The sequence below is a fragment of the Bufo bufo genome, chromosome 5 (assembly GCF_905171765.1).
Source record: "Bufo bufo chromosome 5, aBufBuf1.1, whole genome shotgun sequence".
NCBI lineage: Eukaryota > Metazoa > Chordata > Amphibia > Anura > Bufonidae > Bufo > Bufo bufo.
Genome location: NC_053393.1, coordinates 116,656,836 through 116,680,570, shown reverse-complemented (window position 1 = coordinate 116,680,570; position 23,735 = coordinate 116,656,836). Strand labels below are relative to the sequence as shown.

Genomic DNA, 23,735 nt, shown 5'->3' with positions numbered 1-23,735 from the left:
TGCCAACGCGCACAATGGAAGGGACTCAGAATGGCACCACAGAACATGGACCACCCCACGTCAAATATTGATGGCCTATCCTAAGGACAGACCTATAGCATATCACACAGTCTGACCCATTCTATGGCAAGGTTCATTTGTCAAATACTTATTTCGATAAGTAACACTTTGTAGCTGAATGTAGAACTACAAGTACCAGCAATCCCTGCGAGCAGTACAAGCAGTTCTAGCAACTCGGGAGCACATTGTCGAGTACAGTGCGACACCTAGTGGCCACAAGTAACATTACCTGTGCAGTCTTACCCCCACACAGCACGCCCTCCTAAGCGCCGCTCGTGCCACTAACACCCAATCCGATTGCCTTTCCACTCCGGAAGCAAACCTTTGACCTGAGATAAGTCACGTGCTTCCCCTTGCCTGTCCGCACGTGTTTCCGCTCGGCGCTTTAGACATGGCGGCTACCACCGTAGAGGAAGTGCTAGCCCAGGTGGAGAAAGATGAGGCGGAGAAGCTGAAGCTCATCACCGTGCACAAGGAGCTCGAGCTGCAGTTTGATCTGGGGAACCTGCTGGCCGTAGACCCTAATGCTCCGGACGGCAAAGCCTTTCGGCAGCAGAAACGAGCCGAGTTCCTGCGCTCCCTCGCCCGGGACAACACGCAACTGCTCATCAACCAGCTATGGACGCTGCCCACACAGCGGGTGCAGGAGTGCGTGACCGCCACCTTACCGGAGCCCACCACCCGCCTGCCCCGGGAGAAGCCTGTGCCCAAACCCCGAGCTCCCACCCGCTGGGAGGAGTTCGCGAAGCTGAAGGGGATCCAGAAGAAGAAGAAGACGAACCTGGTGTGGGACGAAGTGCACAAGGAATGGCGGCGGCGCTGGGGCTTTAAGAGGGCCAAGGATGACACCAAGGACTGGCTGGTCGAGGTGCCCGTCACCGCCGACCCCAATGAGGACCAGTTCGGGAAGAGAATGAAAGCCAAGAAGGAGAGGGTGGCCAAGAACGAGCTGAACCGCCTGAGGAACCTCGCCCGGGCACACAAGGGTAAAGTGCCAGGCGTGGGGCTCACCCCCACCAGCCAGCCATCCAAGAATGAGCTGGGCAAAGCCATGCATGTGGCCAAGCGCTCGACAGCCTCGGTGGGGAGGTTCCAGGACAAGTTACCCAAGGAGAAGGAGCCCAGGAACATGGGCAAGAAGAGGAAGTTCCAGCCTCTGGTGGGAGACTTCAAAGCTGAGAAGAGCAAACAGCTGGAGATCCTGAAGGTCATGGACAGTAAGAAGCCCAAGATGGATGTCAACAAAGCTGTCAACAAACAGATGAGGGAGGAGGACGCAGAAGCCTCTGCCAAGAGGAGGAAGGGCAAAGGGGGCAGAGAGCGAGGGGGGCCCAAGAAGGGCAAAGGGGGCAAAGACCGAGGGGGGCCTAGGAAGGGGAAGGGGAAGGGACCAGCTAAGAAAGGCAAGGGCAAAAGAAAGTAAAGTAGAGACTCAATGCTCATTCTCAGCTGGGGGGTATGGACTCCTGCCCCCCAAAGTGACCTCTGTGCCACCCCAGCTGCTGGATGGGGTACATGTCAGGACTGGTGATGGGTGCAGAGGAGGTGGCACCTTCACTTTTCATTTACAGATTATTTTTGTAACTTGAGTTAATAATTGTCTGCCCCTCTGCAGTGTAAGACTGGGGGCCTGGGGCAGCCAAGGTTCTCTGATGTCATGCCCTGCATTCCTAAATCTACAGTAAAAGATCCAGTTTGCAGCCTGTGGATGTAGATGTTTTCTTTCATAGGGTGTAGCATTGCTGTCTGACTGTTCACTACTGGTGACCTGAGTAGGGCTCCAACTCTGCACGCTTGCCGATCAGTTTCCAGATCCCATGAGCACTGCGGCGCTCATCCTAAGCCAGTCATGTCGCGTTCATCAGTCGCAGCTCGGTTCCATTGAAGTGAATGGAGCCGAGCAGCAATACAAAGTATAGCCGCTATGCAGTGGACACTGCTGTGCTTGGTAAGGCTACTTTCACACCTGCGTTAGGTGCAGATCCGTCTGCTGTCTGCACAGACGGATCCGCACCTATAATGCAAACGCTTAGATCCGTTCAGAACGGATCCGTTTGCATTACCATGAACAAAAAAAAATAATTTTTTTTTTTTTTTTTTTTTTCATGATAATGCAAACGGATCCGTTTTGACTTTACATTGAAAGTCAATGGGGGACGGATCCGTTTGAAAATTGAGCCATATGGTGTCATCTTCAAACGGATCCGTCCCCATTGACTTACATTGTAAGTCTGGACGGATCCGTTTGCCTCCGCACGGCCAGGCGGACACCCGAACGCTGCAAGCTGCGTTCAGGTGTCCGTCTGCTGAGCGGAGGACAAACGGAGCCAAACTGATGCATTCTGAGCGGATCCGCATCCACTCAGAATGCATTAGGGCTGGACGGATCCGTTCGGGGCCGCTTGTGAGAGCCTTCAAACGGAACTCACAAGTGGAGCCCCGAACGCTAGTGTGAAAGTAGCCTAAGCTGATTGGTGGCGGTGCTGGGAGTTGGACCCCCACAAACTCCCCTTACCAATCACTACTCGTTCCCATACCTACATGGTTCTGGTCCCTCATATATTTCTTGTAGTTGGTAAAGCTTGGTTTACACGTTCATGTTTTTTAAGCAGAATTCAGGAGCTGATCATAAACTGAGGAAACTTTTAAAGGAAGGGCTTCAAAAACTGCATAAAAAAAAAACAACATGTAAATGTAACTTTTTTGACACTTAAAAAAAAAAGAAATCCTACCAGGCAAACTTTTTAAGGGTACTTTCACACTTGCTTTAAAGTTTTCCAGTATTGAGTTCCGTCCTTGGGGCTCAATACCGGAAAATCCTAATTCATGATGAATCAGTGATCAGTTCAGTCCCTCTTATGTTTTTTGGCCGAAGAAAATACCGCAGCATGCTGCAGTTTTCTCCCCGGCCAAAAATCCTGAACACTTGCCCACTTAATTTCCATTGAAATGCATTAATGCCGGATCCGGCCCCAAGTGTTCTGGCAAAACAGATCCAGTTTTGCAATCTGCGCATGCGCAGACCTTTTTAAAAATGAGAAAAATAAATACCGGATCCGTTTTTCCAGATGACAACCGGAAAGACGGATCCGGTATTGCAATACATTTGTGAGCCGGATCCGTCTGACAAATGCATCCGTTTGAGTCCGGATTGCTGGATCCGGCAGGCAGTTCCGGCGACTGAACTGCTTGCCGGATTCCTCTGTCGCAAGTGTGAAAGCTCCATATCACATAATTTTGGTACAAACACACTTTTTTAAGTGCCTGTGAAAATGGTGTATGGCGAAGGGGAGTCGCAACAGGCATGCACCGTTTTTCTATATTCAGCTTGCTGTTATTTAATATATTATATGGCACAACACTTCCGCCACCTTTAAAGTACTAGACCCATGATAGGAAGATTTCACATGTCGCTTAGCTAGTTTGTCACTTACTACTCAATGGGGTATTGTTTTCCCAAGACCATCATTGTCCTCAGAATGAAGGTGCAGTGCTGCTAGTTCTGCGCTGCTGCTCCTTCACATGTTCATCCTGCAGAGCAGCGCTCCCTGTCATGCTGGCAGCTACAATACAGCTCCATTCACTTACAGAACAGTTCTGGGAATAAACCAAATGGTCTTCTGTCCCTTCATTCTCATGATTGTCAGGGACCAGTGGTTCAAAGTGCTATGGTATAGCCTTCAGTATATGTACTCCTTTAGGGTGCATTCACATGATTTAAGAGCCACATATACTGGGCGTGTGTAGACCACTTCATGCTGCGGTTCCATTGACTTTAATGGCTCCGTGGTCTACATCTTGTGGCGAACTATAGAACATGTTCTATCCTCTGTGCACACATCCATGCAGCTGCTCCACAAAAGATAGGACATGTCCTATACTTCTCCACAACATACTGACTCTTCAAAGTCAGTGGGTCCACACTGTGATGCGACGTGTACACGCCCAGTATCTGTATTTTGCAGATCTGTGGTTTGCAAACTGCAAAACATTTAGTTGTTTGAATGGCCCCTAAAGCTGGTTCTTCTAAAAATGTGAAGTCTATAGTGCAAAATTAAAGGGGCTGTCTGCTTTTTTTTTTTCTATTGACCTAGACACAGGATAAGTGATCAGAATCAGGATCTGACTCCTGGCATGGCTGTCGTTCAGATGTTTGAAGAGAAAGCAGCGCTCATATGAGCGCTGCCTTCTCTTCTCTGTTTACCTGCTCGCCATTGCAACCGCAGATGTAATTACAAATAAACTGTCCCATTCACTTCAAAGGGACGACTCCTTCCTATTCACTTGAACAGCCGTCCTATAGAAGTGGATAGGGTTGTGATGGCTAACCTCCGGTACTCCACTTATGGTGAAACTGCAACTACCAAGATTCACATTTTCTTGGCTGTTCTCAGAACTCCATAGAAATGAATGGAGCATCTGAAGCGCTGGAGGCTAGCCATCACTGGGATAGAGGATAGCTTTAAACCCTTTAAAGGGGTTCTCCGAGCTTTTATTAATTACCTGTCTTCAGAATAGGTCATCAATATCAGCTTGGCGGGGGTCCGGCGCCCCAGCTGATCAGCTGTATTGAAGGGAAAGTGTGCGCGTGCTGTCTGACTTCTCTCTTCCCGCTCACTGCTGCTGTCTAGGAAGAGAGAAGGGAGCGCCTCCCGTTCATACAGCTGATTGGCTTGGGCGTCGGACCCCTGCCAATCTGATTTTGACCTATCTTGAGGATAGGTCATCAATATTAAAAGCCCGGAGAACCCCTTTTAAGCTGCCTTCACACGGATGTGGGCTCTCATGCAGAAATTCCACACAAATTTCCATGTAGATTTTTGCACCAAATCCACACCAAAAACTGCAGATTTGATGCAGCTTTACTGCGGCTCTCACCCTTGCACTGAAAAGGGTGAAATTCACACAAGAGCTGCAGCTCCCCTGCTGCAGAACCTCACAATCCACAAATCTGCAGCCAAACACTGAATCCAATTTTGTGATGTGAGTGCCTGCCCTGGACTGGCGGGGATGGAACAAATGAACTTTCCCCTTCATACTGATTGATCTGCTCTCTGATGATGTAAGTTAACTGACAGCGGTACCATCAGTGTGAAAGAAAAGCGCTTACCCTGAGAGCTGAACAGGAGTCACTGCAGAACACAGAATCCGTACACCACACGTGGCTACACAAAGATCTGAACTTTGGGGGCCTATTTTACTTGTAAAACAATAAAATGAATACATAAAATACATTCTAAAATTTTAACAGTAAAAAAAGTTTATAGGTTTAGGTACACCTTAAAGTGAACACTTGCCCCACAATAAGACCATCTAAGTGCAAGAAAATGAATGTCCAAATGGAAATGATTAATGTTAGGGTTTGTTCACATCCGCGCTGGAGACTGTGTTTGGGATCTTGGACGCAGACTCTGTTAGAATAGGATCCTGAACAGACACCATTGTAGTCAATTCGGTCCCGTTTGGATGATCTGGCACATCTGATAGTCTTGTTGTTCTGCTCTTATATTGCCATATATATATATATATATATATATATATATATACACACACAATACACATATTACATACAGTAAATATACACATTGCATTACTATATAATTCATGTATATGTACAAACATAAGTACATGCTCATTACACACAGTACACCTTTTATATGGGACACTAAAAGAATGAACAATGTTAATTTTTAGAGCTATAGAAGTAGGTATAATGTTTCCTTTATTTGTTAGACATGGAATGAAACAGGATAGATGTACTTTATAGTGGACTGAACACATAGATAGGTGTATAGTGAGTTCCCTGTGCATCCTAGAGGGGGAATGGACAGGATATATGTGTAGTTTATAGTGGGGTGAACACAAATTCCACATATACAGGATATTATTATGGGGGTCATCAAGACTCGTCACATCCAGCATGGCTGCCATGTCTCTGTTATAACCAGAAGCCATGACACACAGCAGGAGGTAAGAATAATATCACTGAATCTGATGGACGTCTCCTAGGGATTGGAAGAAACCTATACTGTATATACATGGCCGAGAGCAAGAAGGAGAACAATCACTAAACTTTCTTCTGACGTCTTCTTGTTTGCAGATTTCCAGCGCTGAATGTAATGTACATATTTCTATGTATCTATTGTCCCCATATGTACCGTATTTTTCGTCCTATAAGACGCACCTAGGTTTTTCAGGTGGAAAATAAGAAAAAAAATATTTTGAACCAAAAGTTGTGCTTTTGGTGGGTTTTGAACTAATGGTGGTCTGTGGATGACACTGTTACGGGGTAAATCTGTGGATGGCACTGTTATGGGGGCATCTGTGGATGACATGATACTGCTATGGGGGGATCTGTGGATGACACATATAGCATCTTATGCAGGGGCGTAGCTAGAAGTGACTGGGCCCCACAGCAAATTTTTGTATGCCCCCCCCCCCCCTCCCCAAGAAAACTACTGATCGTTACACAAAAACAAGCCCTCACATAGACCGAAATATAAAAAAAAATTTTTTTAAAGTAATTAAACCAAATAAAAACCATACAAGTTTAGTATCGTATTGAGCTGCAGAATAAAGACGTCAATTAGTGAACGCCATGATGTTAAAACCTCAAAAACCTTGGCAGAATTTTTTTCCTGCTTTCTGATACAAGACATGGTAAATTAAGTGGAGGCAATTAAAAAATGCATCTTGTCCCACACAAAATAAGCCCTCATATGACTATGTGAATGGAAAAATAAAAAGGTTATGGCTAATGTAAAAATGAAAATGGGCCCGGTCTTTAAGGGGTAAAAGGTATCAAACTACAATGTTTTATATTGCTTGCTCTTTTTGAGAGCATCAGGGTTTTTGCACATTTTACATACACAGCTCTGCTATACACACAGCGCTCTGGGTGGCACATTGTATATCACTGTGTTGCACATTTTACATTCACAGCTTTGCTGTGCACATTATACATTCCTCTGTCTCATACAGCTCTGCTACATACACCACACACACTACTGTGCTGGATTCACACTATACACCTATCTTTGCTGCATTATACACATGAAGCACCCTCAGCTCTGCTACATGCACCCCACACACAGCTGCTCTGGGTAGGCAGACACACACAGCTATGCTACACGCTGTACATCTTGTTTGCAGATTTGACTAAATCTGCAATGTGTGAATGAGGCCATACAGTCCTCTACAAGGACCCGGAATTCTAAGTCCTAGGTGCTAACCTCATATGTTCAAGCCATATTCAGGAGCTGATGAGGATAATAAAGGCACCACCAGCCCACAGCCTGGCTCCTCCCACCCACATGACCGGTCACGTGGTCATGACATCATCAAAGGTCCTGTAGCTTAGAAGGATCTAGCATCTGCACTGAGCGGCAGGGCACGGCCACGTAGCCCCTATGTCTGGTATACTGGGAGGGGGGTGCGGAGCTGAGGGACCCCCATATGTTGTCTGTGAATGTTGTGTACCTCTGCAGTGATAGACAGGGCACGGTACCGGACCCCTTGTCAGCTGCTGCCCCGGTAGTTACGCCACTGATCTTATGCTATGTGTCATCCACAGTTTCCTCCCCTCATAACAGTGTCTCTGTGTAGTGAATGACCCCCAATACAGGGGCTGGGGGCCGGCGTCTGGTGCTGTAATGGCAGCGGGGCCTGGTGCAGTCACTGTATTCTATTACACCGGCCCCGCTCACTGTAGTAATCAGATCTAATATATAGGCAATGTTAAAGTATAGAAATCCTCTGAAATCCAGCCTGTAGCACTTACTAAACTCCCATAGCAGACAGGAGGCCGGGCGGCGAGAGCGTAACTCACTACGTCACGTGCCTGCGCTGCCTGCTTCATTCATAAAGTGGGAGGAGCAGGCACGTGACGTAGTGAGTTACGCTCTCGCCGCCCGGCCTCCTGTCTGCTATGGGAGCTTAGTAAGTGCTACAGGCTGGATTTCAGAGGATTTCTATACTTTAACATTGCCTATATATTAGATATGATTACTACAGTGAGCGGGGGCCGGTGTAATAGAATACAGTCAGGGCCGGCCTTAGGTGTTCAGGCGCCCTGTGCGAGCTAACCTTGTGGCGCGCCCCCCCCCCCCCCCCCCCCTCCTTACACTTGGTCGCATAAACACACACAAAGAGGAAAAAAATGTGTTACCTGCAGTCCTATGTAACACCACAGATAACACTAGTGCTGATAATGTGGTAGTGTTACCTGCAGTCCTATGTAACACCACAGATAACACTAGTGCTGATAATGTGGTAGTGTTACCTGCAGGTCCTATGTAACACCACAGATAACACTAGTGCTGATAATGTGGTAGTGTTACCTGCAGTCCTATGTAACACCACAGATAACACTAGTGCTGATAATGTGGTAGTGTTACCTCCGGTCCTATGTAAAACCACAGATAACACTAGTGCTGATAATGTGGTAGTGTTACGTGCAGTCCTATGTAACACCACAGATAACACTGGTGCTGATAATGTGGTAGTGTTACCTTCGTCCTTAGTGTGCCTTCCTGTGTCTATCGCACGGACTCCCTGCTGGCGGCGCTGCCTCCTCTTCCTTCTTCCTCCGCAGAGAACGTCCTGATGCAGCTGCGTCAAGACATAGGAACACTGTGGGCATGGTGATGGTGACACACAGGAAGAGACACACACATACATACAATAAATATGATCACATCACAGTTCCTGCCTGTCTGCTTTGGTAAAGCTGGGCATAGCTGGGCTATGCCAGGCTTTAGCAGAGTGGGCACAGGACAGTGGACACAGGGCACAATATGTATGCAAGCACAGCTGAGCGAGTGCAGTGCAAGGGCCCGCATACACATTGCTCCTCCTGCCTGTCATACCCCCCACACCGGGCATTTTGGGGGGCATTAGGGGTTGGATGATGCGGAATGTGCACATAGCCACCAATCATATCTCCCCCTCCTAAAGGTAACTGATGTGCTGGGGGAGAGGAATATGATTGGTGGCTATGTGCACACTGAACATCAGCAGCAAGGAGTTAAAGTCCAACCCTTAATGGCCCCCAAAATCCCTGGGGGGGGGGTTGATGTAGTCGCAGGAATGCACACTGTCCCCCTGTCCTCTATGAGCCCCCCTGAGTCCTCTCTGAGCCCGCCCCTCCCCCATTGCACACTTCTCCCACTCCATGGGCCAGTGGGCTGGCAGCAGCACATCCCTCCCCTCAGTCACCATGGCACATTTCTCCCCTCCAGATGGGCAGCACCAGCACATCTCTGTCCCCCCTCCCCCATGGCACATTTCTCCCCTCCAGATGGGCACTGCAGCATCAGCACAACTGTTCCCCCCCAGCCCCCATGGCACATCTCTGCCCCCCCCCCAGCCCCCATGGCACATCTCTGCCCCCCCAGCCCCCATGGCACATTTCTGCCCCCCCCAGCCCCCATGGCACATTTCCCAGCCCCCATGGCACATCTCTGCCCCCCCAGCCCCCATGGCACATCTCTGCCCCCCCCCCCAGCCCCCATGGCACATCTCTGCCCCCCCCCCAGCCCCCATGGCACATTTCTCCAAATACCTACTTGTTCTTTTGCTGTGCCTGTGTAGATTGTAGTGCTGCTTCCTTGCTGTGGCTGCTGGCTGGCGCTCGGGCGCGCTCCCTCTTCTCTCTGGGGGCAGAGCTCAGTGGCAACGTCAAAAGAGAAGACGTGCCTGTGCGGCAGTTACGCTCTAGCAGCCACTGGTCTGCTCTTTTAAAGAGACAGGCAGGCCAGCCAGGCAGCAGAGCGGAGCTCAGAGCGGCCGCGGGCCCCGCCCCCTCCTCACTCCTCAATTGTCCGGACCGTGCGCTTTGAGCGCTGTGTTAGTCGGCCGCCCGCAGACAGTCGCAGAATAATCGTGAGTAGAGTAGAGACTTAGTTCACTGCGGGCTGTCGGCCGCCCAGCGCCCCTGTTGCTATGGCGCCCTGTGCGTCCGCACAGCTCGCACACCCCAAAGGCCGGCCCTGCACACAGCGGATTACCCGTAGTCACCCATAGCCAGTCCTCCATAGCCAGTCCCCTGCCCCCCTTAATCATACCCAGTGTCACCCAAAGCCAGTCCTCTGCCCCCCTTAATCATACCCTGTCACCTTTACCCAGTCCCCTGCCCCCCTTAATCATACCCAGTGTCAACCAAAGCCAGTCCACTGCCCCTTAATCATACCTAGTGTCACCCTTATCCAGTCTCCTGCCCCCTTAATCATACCCAGTGTCTGTCACCCTTAATTTAAGGGGGCAGGGTCTAATTGAGGGGGCTGGGTAAGGGTGACACTGGGTATGATTAAGGGGCAGGGGACTGGCTTTGGTTGACACTGGATATGATAAAGGGGGGCAGGGGACTGGGTAAAGGTGACAGGGTATGATTAAGGGGGGCAGGGGACTGGGTAAGGGTGACACTGGGTATGATTAAGAAGGGCAGGGGACTGGGTAAAGGTGACAGGGTATGATTAAGGGGGGCAGTGGACTGGCCCTGGGTGACACTGGGTATGATTGTACTTGTTTGCACTTAAATTATCTGTAATTTAAAAAAACTGTTTCTTACAAAGATTGTTTTCCTCTTTGTGTATGTTTAGGTGAACTGGGGGGAGGGGCACAAGATTAGCTCGCACAGGGCGCCTGAATACCTAAGGCCAGCCCTGATCAGAACGTTGTATTTGGGCCTGGAATTCCTGTTCTTCTGGAGTATCAAGGAAACCCTTCATCAGGACAACTTATTAGGGCTTGTGCATTGGCGTAGCTCTAAATGCATGGGCCCCATAGCAAAAAAAATTATCCCCCCCCCCTTGGTGCCATCCAAAGATCCCCCTCCCCTAAACAGTGCCATCCACAGATCTCCCCCCTAAACAGTGCCATCCACAGATCACCCCCTAAACAGTGCCATCCACAGATCCCCCTAAACAGTGCCATCCACAGATCCCCCCTAAACAGTGCCATCCACAGATCTCCCTCCCCTAAACAGTGCCATCCACAGATCTCCCCCCTAAACAGTGCCATACACAGATCCCCCCTAAACAGTGCCATCCACAGATCCCCCCTAAACAGTGCCATCCACAGATCTCCCCCCTAAACAGTGCCATCCACAGATCCCCCCTAAACAGTGCCATCCACAGATCCCCCCTAAACAGTGCCATCCACAGATCTCCCCCTAAACAGTGCCATCCACAGATCCCCCCTAAACAGTGCCACCCACAGATCCCCCCTAAACAGTGCCATCCACAGATCCCCCCTAAACAGTGCCATCCACAGATCCCCCCTAAACAGTGCCATCCACAGATCCCCCCTCCCCTAAACAGTTTAGGGGAGGGGGGATCTGTGGATGGCACTGTAGGGGGATCTGTGGATGGCACTGCCATCCACAGATCCCCCTACAGTGCCATCCACAGATCCCCCTCCCCGACGCTCACAGCAGTATATTTATAAACTAATCAGTAACTACTTTAACTTTAATCATTGCTCATTGCTGATTTGGATATCTTACTTTGTCTTAGCTCCGGTAATAGCAGGCAGTGCGGGGGGCGTCGCTCACTCACTGACGTCACGCGCCTGCTCCTCCCACTAGGCGGCGCAGGCGCGTGACGTCAGTGAGTGAGCGCTGCCCCCCGCACTGCCTGCTATTACCGGAGCTAAGACAAAGTAAGATATCCAAATAATCCAAGTAAAGAGCTCAGCAATGAGCAATGATTAAAGTTAAAGTAGTTACTGATTAGTTTATAAATATACTGCTGTGAGCGGCGTGGCCCTGTATATTCTAACCCCCAGGCAAACGTCCCTGTCACCATGGGAACGCCTGGGGGTTAGAATATACCATCGGATTTGAGTTTTTATGATCTCACTGAGCTCGTAAAACTCAGATCCGATGGTATATTCTAACCCCCAGGCAAGCGTCCCCGTCACCATGGGAACGCCTGGGGGTTAGGGCTGGCGCCGCCTGCAGCGCACAAGTATTGTAAACTACCCGGGCCAGGGCTTTACTCATTATCTCCTGGGGGGGCCCGCTGCAACCGCTGCGACTCCTATAGCTACGCCACTGGGCTTGGGACTCCCCTCTAAGAGCTAAAACTGAGAGCTGCTTTGTATGAGCATCCCTGACTCAGTCAGACTTAGGTCACCCTTCTATTACAGGGACAGCCATTCATCTGAAATGAAATACCTGGCTGGATGTGGATGGTCGAGGCTTCCCCCAGCAAAATCAGCTGTTTTCTGGAGATGTTGAGAGAACATCAGCTGATGACTCCAGCGGCCACATTTTCAGTGAACAAGGAGTGAAGGAGTGACAGCTCCTTTAACTTAGGGGTTTGCTACGAGGTCTGAAATAATTTAGGGTTCTGGTCAGAGGTTAGAATACATTTTTTGGCTTGGTTTGGGTCTGAATTAATTCAGAGGTCAGGTCTGGGGTCTCAATTACATATACAGCAAGCTGTAATGCACAGTGTGCTCTGACTGCTTTTTCCTGCTTCCAGTACATCAACTTCAGGAACTGAATGTTCACTTGTCACCTTATATGTATAATCCACAATTGATATTGACACAATATAATGTTATTCAGTTCACCTACGATATGTGGTTCCAATGTTATGGCTGATCGGTGTGTAATGTACTGTGCACCGCAGTTGGGCAGCCATATAGCAGAGCAAGTTTTCATTGCAACTTTAATTCTGATGTCCTTTCCTTAGGTGAGGCCATCAGTGCTTGATTTCTTGGAGTCTGCCATGTCCCCTTCATAGTATACACAGGCACAATGCACTGCCCCTTTCTGCAGACCATGCCCAATTCTAATAGGCCACACATCCTTTTCATGACATGGCACTGCCCCCTCGGTGTACATTTGGGTGCCAGAGCTGCATCTGATCCCACACACAGGTTCATGGAGGACTGTAGTACGGGAAGTGCCAGAAGTCTTCCGTGATGCCCAGGAGATTTGCCATGCAATAGATCTCTCCATTTGTCAGGAGCCTCCTGGATATTCTTCTTTTTTCTTTTCTTTTTGCTTTTTATCTCAAATACAGAATTAAATTAAACATATTGCAAAAAAAGTTAAATACAAAAGCAGAGAAATAAAAATTTAGAAAATTTAGAAAAAGAGTCTCTTAATGGCTTGCATAATTAAAGCATCCCAAAGTTACTGATTTTTAAAACTAGGCTCTGTCAGGAAGGTGAAAAATAACAGGAACAGGATAAAATCCATCTAGTGGGATTAATAATAATGCTTATTTACTGCATAGTGAAATAAATAAATAAAAATTCCTTTAACCATATGTACCTTGCTATAAACAAAAAAGTTTAAGTATTTCAGGGGAAAAAGAGCAAAAGTATGGACACTAATGGGAAATGTAATTTGCATCAACCCTACCAACACTTTGCTATGGGGGTAATAATTGCTCCACCTCCCAGTCACACACATCGGTTGTGCTGCACTCAGGGCTCGGGCTGTTGTGTGCTCCTCCAGTCCCAGGCTGTAGAGAACAGAGAGCTGCTGATTGGTGGATTAGAATCTGATCAACCAATCAGCACTTCCCCTCAGAGACATGAATGATAATTGCTGTTACCAACTGTCATTCCTGGTTGCCGGCTGCAGGAGGAGGAAGATGTCTCCCAGCACTGCTGCATCTGTGTGTCTGTAGTGAAGTCTGCGACCCCTCTTTAGATCATGGTAAGTTCTCAGTCAGACATTGCAGGAGGGGGATCATTACTGGACCAGGGAACTGTATGGGATGATTTATGTGTATGAAGAGGTTCATCTAAACCACTGCATAAGACGACTGGAGCTTGTTCATAGCAGCCAATAAGGTTCCAGCTTTCAGACCATTTGGAAAGTGCCTTTGGTTCATCTATTCACTGCCCCCTTTATCGTACTGGTCACTTCCCACCCTAATTTACAGATCACTGCCTTATCTTACAATTCACTTCCATATATTACTGGTCACTGTCCTAACTTACTGGTTATTACCCTACCTTACTGGTCTCTATCCGCCCTATTTTACTGCTAACTGTCCTATCTTCAATTCACTGAGATTGATGATATAGAACACCAAAGAAGATATGTTGGGAATTATGGGTTATCTCAATGTCCTGTTTTTGGATATGGTCACAAATCAGTAAAATCATTTTTTTGATACTACAATTGGGGTTATGGATGATATTTATTGTAGGTGACTCTCCCAATTTACCCATTATTAATTACTGTATCGCCCTTTATCGTATGTATCAGTTAGGGCTGCACGATATGGGAATTATGTGCGATTGCGATTAGGGCCCTAAAAATTGCGATAACGATGTGCGATGCGATATTTTAAGGGAATTGTGCTAGAGGTCTATTTGCTTGGATTTTCCCATATGAGCCACTGACACTGCTGGGTATGACATAGTTATGGGGGATCTGTGGATGACGCTGTGTTGTGGGGGATCTGTGGATGACGCTGTGTTGTGGGGGATCTGTGGATGATGCTGTTATGTGGGGGATCTGTGGATGATGCTGTTATGTGGGGGATCTGTGGATGACGCTGTTATGTGGGGGATTTGTGGAGGACGCCGTTATGGGGGATCTGTGGAGGACGCCGTTATGGGGGATCTGTGGAGGACGCCGTTATGGGGGATCTGTGGAGGACGCCGTTATGGGGGATCTGTGGAGGACGCCGTTATGGGGGATCTGTGGAGGATGCTGTTATGGGGGATCTGTGGAGGACGCTGTTATGGGGGATCTGTGGAGGACTCCGTTATGGGGGATCTGTGGAGGACGCTGTTATGGGGGATCTGTGGAGGACGCTGTTATGGGGGATCTGTGGAGGACACTTATGGGGACCTGTGGATGGCACTGTTATGGGGGATCTGTGGAGGACGCTGTTATAGGGGATGTGTGCTATGACACATAGGGCCATGAGGGAGGACAGCATAAGACATATAGCTTCTTATGCTGGCCCCCCTCATGGCCCTATGTGTCCCCTCATGTGTCCTAAACTGCGCACATAACTGGCTTTGTGTTAAACTGATTTTGTCACCTCCTTTTACGATTTTAAGCTGGCACCATCGCTATGTTGACTAAAGTAGCTTATTTCCAGGACTCTTCTTTTTACTTTATTTCGTTTAGTAGTTTTGATGTAAAAGCGATTTTTATGTTATGCTAATTAGGGTCCAAGGTGCCCAGAGGGGCGTTTTTCTCACTCTCTGGTACCCAGTGACGCCCCCCTGCAGTGCCCAAGACAGCCTCCTGATAGTCAAAACACCTCCCACAGCCCGGCAAACGGTTCCGCCCCCTCCGCACGTCATAATCTACTTTATAGATATGCCCCGTCCTCCTTCCTGTCTGCAGCCAGAAAACTCGCGCAGGCGCAGTATCGCCTGCGGCCTGCGCGATCATCAACGTCCTGAGGGCAACAGCGCTCAGGTCACATCACTGGGCTCGGCGCATGCCCAGTGAGACTTTTGAGGCTGTTGCCCTCAGGAGGTTGATGATCGCGCAGGCCGCAGGCGGTACTGCGCCTGCGCGAGTTTTCTGGCCGCAGACAGGAAGGAGGACGGGGCATATCTATAAGGTAGATTATGACGTGTGGAGGGGGCGGAACCGTTTGCCGGGCTGTGGGAGGTGTTTTGACTATCAGGAGGCTGTCTTGGGCACTGCAGGGGGGCGTCACTGGATACCAGAGAGTGAGAAAAACGCCCAGTGACAGGTCCAGCCTCTGTACTCACTGTCACTATGAATGCACTGCAGCTAACGGCAGCGAGCGGACGGCGCGTGACTGACGTCACTTAGTAACGCTCCTCCCACTTCAGGAAGCAGGAGCGTTACTAAGTGACGTCAGTCACGCGCCGGCCGCTCCGCTAGCTGTCGTTAGCTGCAGTGCATTGCATTCATCGTGAAAGTGAGTACAGAGGCTGGACCTGTTATCAAAAGGAGAGAGATTGTTTCACACACTAGTAAAATACTTTACACGCAAAGCCAGTTATGTGAGCGGGGCCCCTTCATATATAATCGCTGCATTTTCGGGTCGGCCAAATCGCCATATCGCATTTGCCGATTATCGCGATTCGATTATTTTTTCGATTTATCGTGCAGCCCTAGTATCAGTGATCTTAATAGTCTGACATTTCCACTGTCCTGTCTTACTGGTCATTACCCTATCATACTGGTTATTATTCATCCTATCTTACTGGTCTCTGTCCTATCTTACTGCTTATAGAAAAAAAGTGTATATCGTGGCTCACCCGTATCTGATGTACGATAATGGTGCTATATTTTATGGGTGGTTCACCTATCCACCCAGTAACAAAATGATTAAAATTGAGAAATAAATAAAATAAGCACTCACCACCTGGTATAATATCAATAGTTTATCTATTCAAATTTTTCAAAATTAATACCACATATAACATTATAACATGATTACATAGATTCTTATATATTGGTGAATATATCTGATGAATATATCTTAACTCTTGGTATCTGGAATAAATATCCTGCCTTAGGTATACCTAGTACATTTGCACCATGTGTATCAACTAACAGAGTAATAAATAAATAAATAAATATAAAAATATCAAAAAATGTATCCAAAAGTGTCCATAATATGGCAAAGTGTTCAAGTGCTTCCAAATGGAAAAATGCTGTTTCAAAAATATATAAAGACAAAGTGTCAAGGTAAAAATATTGAAAGAAAGTGTCAGGGTAATATTCAATGGGAATGATTTCTGAGTGATTTCCGGAAAAAACGCAGCCAAAACGCACAAGAAACGCAGGTGCGTTTTTTGGGGGAATTGATGCGGTTTTCTCTAAAAAAAAGATAAAAAAAAGATAAAAAGTGATGTGTTTATGGTAAAGAATTTGTCACTATAAAGAGGCCAATGAAAAGCAATAAAAATGAATAGATATATAGAACACTGATTATGATTGAATATGTCTTGTTAGAGAGAGACCATTTCACTTTTCCTATTTGAAGAATATCCATTGGGAAACAACCAAAAGGTGGAGAGATGACCTAATGAAATTAAGTGAAATAATGGGATGAGTGCTACGGATTACATTTTTTTAAATTTTAAATAATAAAAATAAGATTTTATCATATAGTTCTGATTGTTATATATAAACTGAAGAACTTGCGATTTTTAGAAAAGTATCAAAATGAATATATGTGTAGCATAAATCCGTGCCAGGTTTTAGGTGGGTGGTTGGGAACCATATACTATATAAGGAGGAGGTAGTTGGATCCCACATTATAGCCACTGAGGAAGAGGATTAACCCTCGAAACGCGTCTGGCCTGATTTGGAGAGGACCAACTACCCATCTAAACCTAAAAGAAAACCTAAAGAAAGTGTATTTGAGCAAATCGCTCCTTATACGGACCGACATATACACTTATCCACAATCAGGAGCGGGGCTCGAACATACCGCGAGCTAATACAAGAGTTGCCGGGAGAATGACACGCAAACCAGACGAGGTTTGATGACGTCAGAGGAAGGCCACAAGACTAACTAACAACGCCGAAAGATCCCGTGAACAACTATCGGATTTTTACTATATCCAGCGGTGATACATAGCGAGTCGCACCGAAGCTGACCACTTAAAGCAGCGAACACCACGCAGGGGAAGGTAAGAGGGTGAGCATCAGGGGGACGTCCCAGACGTAATCCCTATATACTAATACCTAACCCCATATACTAACATCTAACCTCCAAGCTATATTGATTGCCATTATTGGAGAAATACTGACGGATATTGGGAGATCTAAACATCTATCCTAAGTTCTCAATTCGTCTGTCTGGATATTTAATACTGCACGAGGATTTTTATCACATTGAATATTACCCTGACACTTTCTTTCAATATTTTTACCTTGACACTTTGTCTTTATATATTTTTGAAACAGCATTTTTCCATTTGAAAGCACTTGAACACTTTGCCACATTATGGACACTTTTGGATACATTTTTTGATATTTTTATATTTATTTATTTATTACTCTGTTAGTTGATACACATGGTGCAAATGTACTAGGTATACCTAAGGCAGGATATTTATTCCAGATACCAAGAGTTAAGATATATTCATCAGATATATTCACCAATATATAAGAATCTATGTAATCATGTTATAATGTTATATGTGGTATTAATTTTTTAAAATTTGAATAGATAAACTATTGATATTATACCAGGTGGTGAGTGCTTATTTTATTTATTTCTCTATCTTACTGCTTACTATCTCCCCTATCTTCCTGGTTGCTGCTCTATCTTACTGGTCAATGTTCCCCCTATTTCACTGGTCACTGTCCCTGGTCACACAAACAACAGCAACCATGATAACACCCAGGGGCGTAGCTATAGGCTCATGGGCCCTGGTGCAAGAGTTCAATTTGGGCCCCCACTACTCCACAGCAGAAGTATATGCCAATCGTTCACCAGCAAGGCAGTTGGCACTGGGATCTCTATGTTATTGGTCAGTTAATACATCAGGGACCCTCTGGCATGGGGCTTATTATCACAATCTCACCGGCGCTCCCACCAGGCGGGTCAGAGCCCGGATTCACTCAGGACAGACACAGAGTCGCAGTCACTCACTCACTGGACCAACCGGACCAGGACCCCAGTCAGTTGGACGCTCACCTCAGTAAGTCAGTCAGTGTGTCTCGCAGTCGCAGTCACACTCACAGGATAGGAGAGCAGTGGCGTAGCGTGGGTTGCCTGCACCCGGGGAAAGCCAAAAATGGTGCCACCCCCCTACCCCGGGCACGCCCCTTTTAACAAATACTGTAGTAGATCACTAGCAGTCCTATGTAACACAGTGATAACTCTCTGAGTACAGATAATGTTGTAGATGGGTGTGAGGCCCCAGAATTCAGAACACAGTGTTACCTGAAGTCTGGGGCCGGATGCGGCAGTGTGGGTCAAATTCTATATACCCCTTACCCTACCAAGAAACAGATATGTGCATGGGTAATATTATTACAGGAGAATGCCGCACCATACCTGTTACATCCAGTGACGTCTCCTGTGATGTAGACTTTTCTCAACGTCTTCATCCAGAGATAAGACCGCCATGACACCTTCTTTCAGCCGCTTCTCGTCTCTGCAGAGTTTCACAGATTATTTTTTAGGTTCCTCACTTTACTCTCATCCTCTCCTTCCTGGTGTCTCAACAACTCCTCCTGCTGCCCCCCAATATTGTGCTAGAGCCAGACAGATAGTCCCCCATTCCCCATAATATTATTCCCCCTGTATATTATAATGGCCCCCACTTTATTATTAATATAATGGCCCCTCTTTAATAACAAAGAGGGGGCCATTACATTAATAATAAAGAGGGGGCCATTATATTAACAACGAGGGGGCCATTATATTAATAATAAAGAGGGGGCCATTGCATTAATAACAAAGAGGGGGCCATTATATTAACAACAAGGGGGCCATTATATTAACAACAAGGGGGCCATTATATTAATAATAAAGAGGGGGCCATTACATTAATAATAAAGAGGGGGCCATTATATTAATAACAAAGAGGGGCCATTATATTAACAACGAGGGGGCCATTATATTAATAATAAAGAGGGGGCCATTATATTAATAATAAAGAGGGGGCCATTGCATTAATAACAAAGAGGGGGCCATTATATTAACAACAAGGGGGCCATTATATTAACAACAAGGGGGCCATTATATTAATAATAAAGAGGGGCCATTATATTAATAATAAAGAGGGGGCCATTATATTAGTAATAAAGAGGGGGCCATTATATTAATAATAAAGAGGGGGACATTACATTAATAATAATGTATTGGCCCCCTCTTTGTTATTAATGTAATTGCCCCTCTTTATTATTAATATAATGGCCCCCTCTTTATTATTAATATAATGGCCCCCTCTTTATTATTAATATAATGGCCCCCTCTTTATTATTAATATAATGGCCCCCTCATTGTTAATATAATAGCCCCCTCTTTATTAATAATATAATGTCCCCCTCGTTATTAATATAATAGCCCCCTCTTTATTATTAATATAATGGTAGTCTCTCCAGTCTCCACTCTTATTAATACTATGATGTCCACTGACTGAGTACTGTCAGTGGTCCTCCTCTCGTGCCCCCAGTGCCTCTGCAATAAGGGTAGAACGTAGGGTACATAAAAAAAAAAAATAATTAATACCTCTCTCTCCTTCACAGCTTGTGGCATCCTGGTACAGGCGGTCACCAATGTCTCGCTCACTGTGCCTTCCCGCGCCGCGTCATCTCGCGAGATCCGACGCAGGAGGTCACAGTGAGGTACGTGACTAAGTCCTGCGTCGCACCTCAATTGAAGCCGCTCCCCCGGCCCCTCCTCCTCACTTCGCCTGCCCAGCTGCCCTGCACAGTGCGCGTCACGCAGGGCCTCTCCTCTCGGCCTCCGCTCCGCCCCCTGTAAATCGTATTTTAGTTATTCAGCTGGGGCTGCGTTCTCCTGGCTTGAGGGGGCCCTGTGGCAATTGCGACCGCTGCGACCCCTATAGCTACGCCACTGATAACACCAAGGTAAGGAGAGGCGATGATTAAGGCTACTTTGAAACTGGCGTTTTGGCTTTCCGTTTGTGAGATCCGTTCAGGGCTCTCACAAACGGTCCAAAACTGATCAGTTTTGCACTAATGCATTCTGAATGGAAAAGGATCAGATCAGAATTCATCAGTATGCCTCAGTTTGCCTTCATTCCATCTCCATTCCGCTTTTGTGTCCGTCTGACGAGACTGAGCCACAATGTAAGTCAATGGGGACGGATCCGTTTTTTATGACACAATCTGGCACAATAGAAAACTGATCCGTTCCCAATTGACTTTCAATGGTGTTCAAGACGGATCCGTCTTGGCTATGTTAAAGATAATACAAACAGATCCGTTCAGAACGGATGCAGACGGTTGTATTATCGGAACGGATCCATCTGTGCAGATCCATGACGGATCCGCACCAAACGCGAGTGTGAAAGTAGCCTAATTATTAAGTCCACTGCTTTTGGTAGTTCATAGCACAAGGAGAGATGTATCATTCCTGTACACCAGAAAACTGATAAACAAAAGTTGCAAATTCTGTTTAAAATGTTTGTAAATGGCGTTTTACTGCCAGCCTTTCCATTTTTTGAAAGGGGTGGGCTTAGACATCAGCCCCAGAAGATTTACTTGATGTATGCCAGTTTTCTGCTGTACATGATGACCGAAATCTATGGCAGCTGTGAGCTGGTCAAGAATTCATTCAGGGCGCATAGACTGTCAGAGGATGCACTTCATTTGTAACCAGGTATGAACTTCATGATAAATTAAATGCATCCCCCCTGCTCTTGATAAATTTCCCCTGAGATGTTTGGTGAGTGGAAAACAACTCCAAACATGTTCTGACAGTTGCTGGCTATTATGGGATGATGGGAGTTGTATTTCTACAGCAGCACTTGCTGAGCCAGAGGTTGGAGACCATTGTTCTAGAAGTTGAAATAATTTCTTGCATCAATCGTTATCAGGGTTTTGGTTTATTTCTAGTTTACATAAAATTTTATATTTCTCCTCTATTGCCTCCACAATTGCCTGGAAATGATTTATATGTTGTATTCTTCCTTGCAGGTGTGCACATGTCCATTTTGTAGGAAGGATGACATCACAGCTACAGAGTTGACCGTCTGATAGCCTAGCTCGACTGCCCACCTCTCCTGAAGACCCCCTCAGTCGAGTGGAGGACATCATCTCTGAAAGAGGGTCCCACAGATGCATCCTAGCAGTTTGAGCACCACTCCTACAAGAGTCAATGCCCTGAGTGATTTCACTAGGGAATTACTCCAGGGTGGTACTTGTGTTGGGATACACCTCTGGCTGACTATCATCATTCTATAAGATAATGATGTAGGTGTGTGCTGTCAATAACCCCATAAAGATTTGTGAATGTTTAGATTAAATGGCTACTATCAGACAACCAGGAATGGATGTCTAACATCCCATGATCTATGCAGCTTATCTGGATACTTCATGCAGTACGGGAAGTCTAAGTGGCCATTTATGGACAGGTAGGAAAGATAGTTAGCTAACAAATGAGAAATGCATATATGAGTGATAATGTAATAATCAAAAGAGGAAAAAATGTGGCAGGAAAGAATTAACTCTGATTTCTTGTATCAATCATTATCAGAGTTTTGGTTCATGTCTGGTTTCTTTCCACTTTCCTGCTTCTCCTCTATTGATATAACATTCAATTATTGCCTGGAAATGATTAATATGTTATATTCCTAGTTCAGGGCGTGGATATGTCCATTTTGTAGGAAGGATGACATCACAGCTACAGAGTTGACCGTCTGATAGCCCAGCTCGACTGCCCACCTCTCCTGAAGACCCCTCAGCTTTTTGAGAGTTGGGTGGAGGACATCATCTCTGAAAGAGGGTCCCACAGATGCACCCTAGCAGTTTGAGCACCACTCTTACAAGAAGAGTCAATGCCCTAAAAGCGTGATTTCACCGGGGATTACTCCGGGGTGGTCCTTGTGTTAGGATGCACCTCTGGCTGGCTGTCGTCATCCTTTTAGGTAGATAATGAAGTGAGTGCTGTCAATACCCCATAAAGAAGCGGGAATATTCAGATGAAATAGCAACTATGAGGTGGTCAGGAAGGGGATATCTAACATTCCATGATGTATACAGCTTATCTAGATACTTTATGCAGTACATTCAATTTAAGAGGCCTTTTCTAGACAGCTAGGACAGATAGTTAGCTAACAAATCAATGAGAAATGCATATATGAGTGATAATGTAATGATCAAACGAGGAGAAAATGTGGCAGGAAAGAATTAACTCTGATTTCTTGTATCAATCATTATCAGGGTTTTGGTTCATGTCTGGTTTCTTTCCACTTTCCTGCTTCTCCTCTATTGATATAACATTCAATTATTGCCTGTAAATGATTAATATGTTATATTCCTAGTTGAGGGCGTGGATATGTCCATTTTGTAGGAAGGATGACATCACAGCTACAGAGTTGACCGTCTGATAGCCCAGCTCGACTGCCCACCTCTCCTGAAGACCCCTCAGCTTTTTGAGAGTTGGGTGGAGGACATCATCTCTGAAAGAGGGTCCCACAGATGCACCCTAGCAGTTTGAGCACCACTCTTACAAGAAGAGTCAATGCCCTAAAAGCGTGATTTCACCGGGGATTACTCCGGGGTGGTCCTTGTGTTAGGATGCACCTCTGGCTGGCTGTCGTCATCCTTTTAGGTAGATAATGAAGTAAGTGCTGTCAATAACCCCATAAAGAAGTGGGAATATTCAGATGAAATGGCAACTATGAGGTGGTCAGGAAGGGATATCTAATATCACATGATGTATACAGCTTATCTAGATACTTCATGCAGTACATGCAATTTAAGGGGCCTTTTCTAAACAGCTAGGACAGATAGTAAGCTAATAAATCTATGAGAAATGCATATATGAGTGATAATGTAATGATCAAAATAGGAGAAAATGTGAAAGGAAAGAAGTAACTCTGATTTCTAGCATCAATCATTATCAGGGTTTTGGCTCATGTCTGGTTTCTTTCCACTTTCCTGCTTCTCTTTATTGATATAACATTCAATAATTACCTGGAAAAGATTAATATGTTATAATTCTAGTTAAGGGTGTGGACATGTCCCTTTTGTAGGAAGGATGACATCACAGCTA

General features: G+C 46.2%; 1 protein-coding gene across 1 annotated transcript; it reads left to right on the top strand.

The window, feature by feature from the left end:
- The first annotated feature begins 406 nt into the window (after nt 1–406).
- RRS1 (ribosome biogenesis regulator 1 homolog) lies at nt 407–1,760 on the top strand. The gene has a single exon (XM_040433145.1). It carries the CDS (start codon nt 452–454, stop codon nt 1,481–1,483), a length of 1,032 nt encoding a protein of 343 aa, XP_040289079.1. The 5' UTR covers nt 407–451; the 3' UTR covers nt 1,484–1,760.
- Nucleotides 1,761–23,735: the final 21,975 nt, after the last annotated feature.

What these genes read in the sequence shown, in the direction of transcription:
- RRS1 (XM_040433145.1), top strand. Translation starts at nt 452, where the DNA reads ATGGCGGCTACCACCGTAGAGGAAGTGCTAGCCCAGGTGGAGAAAGAT.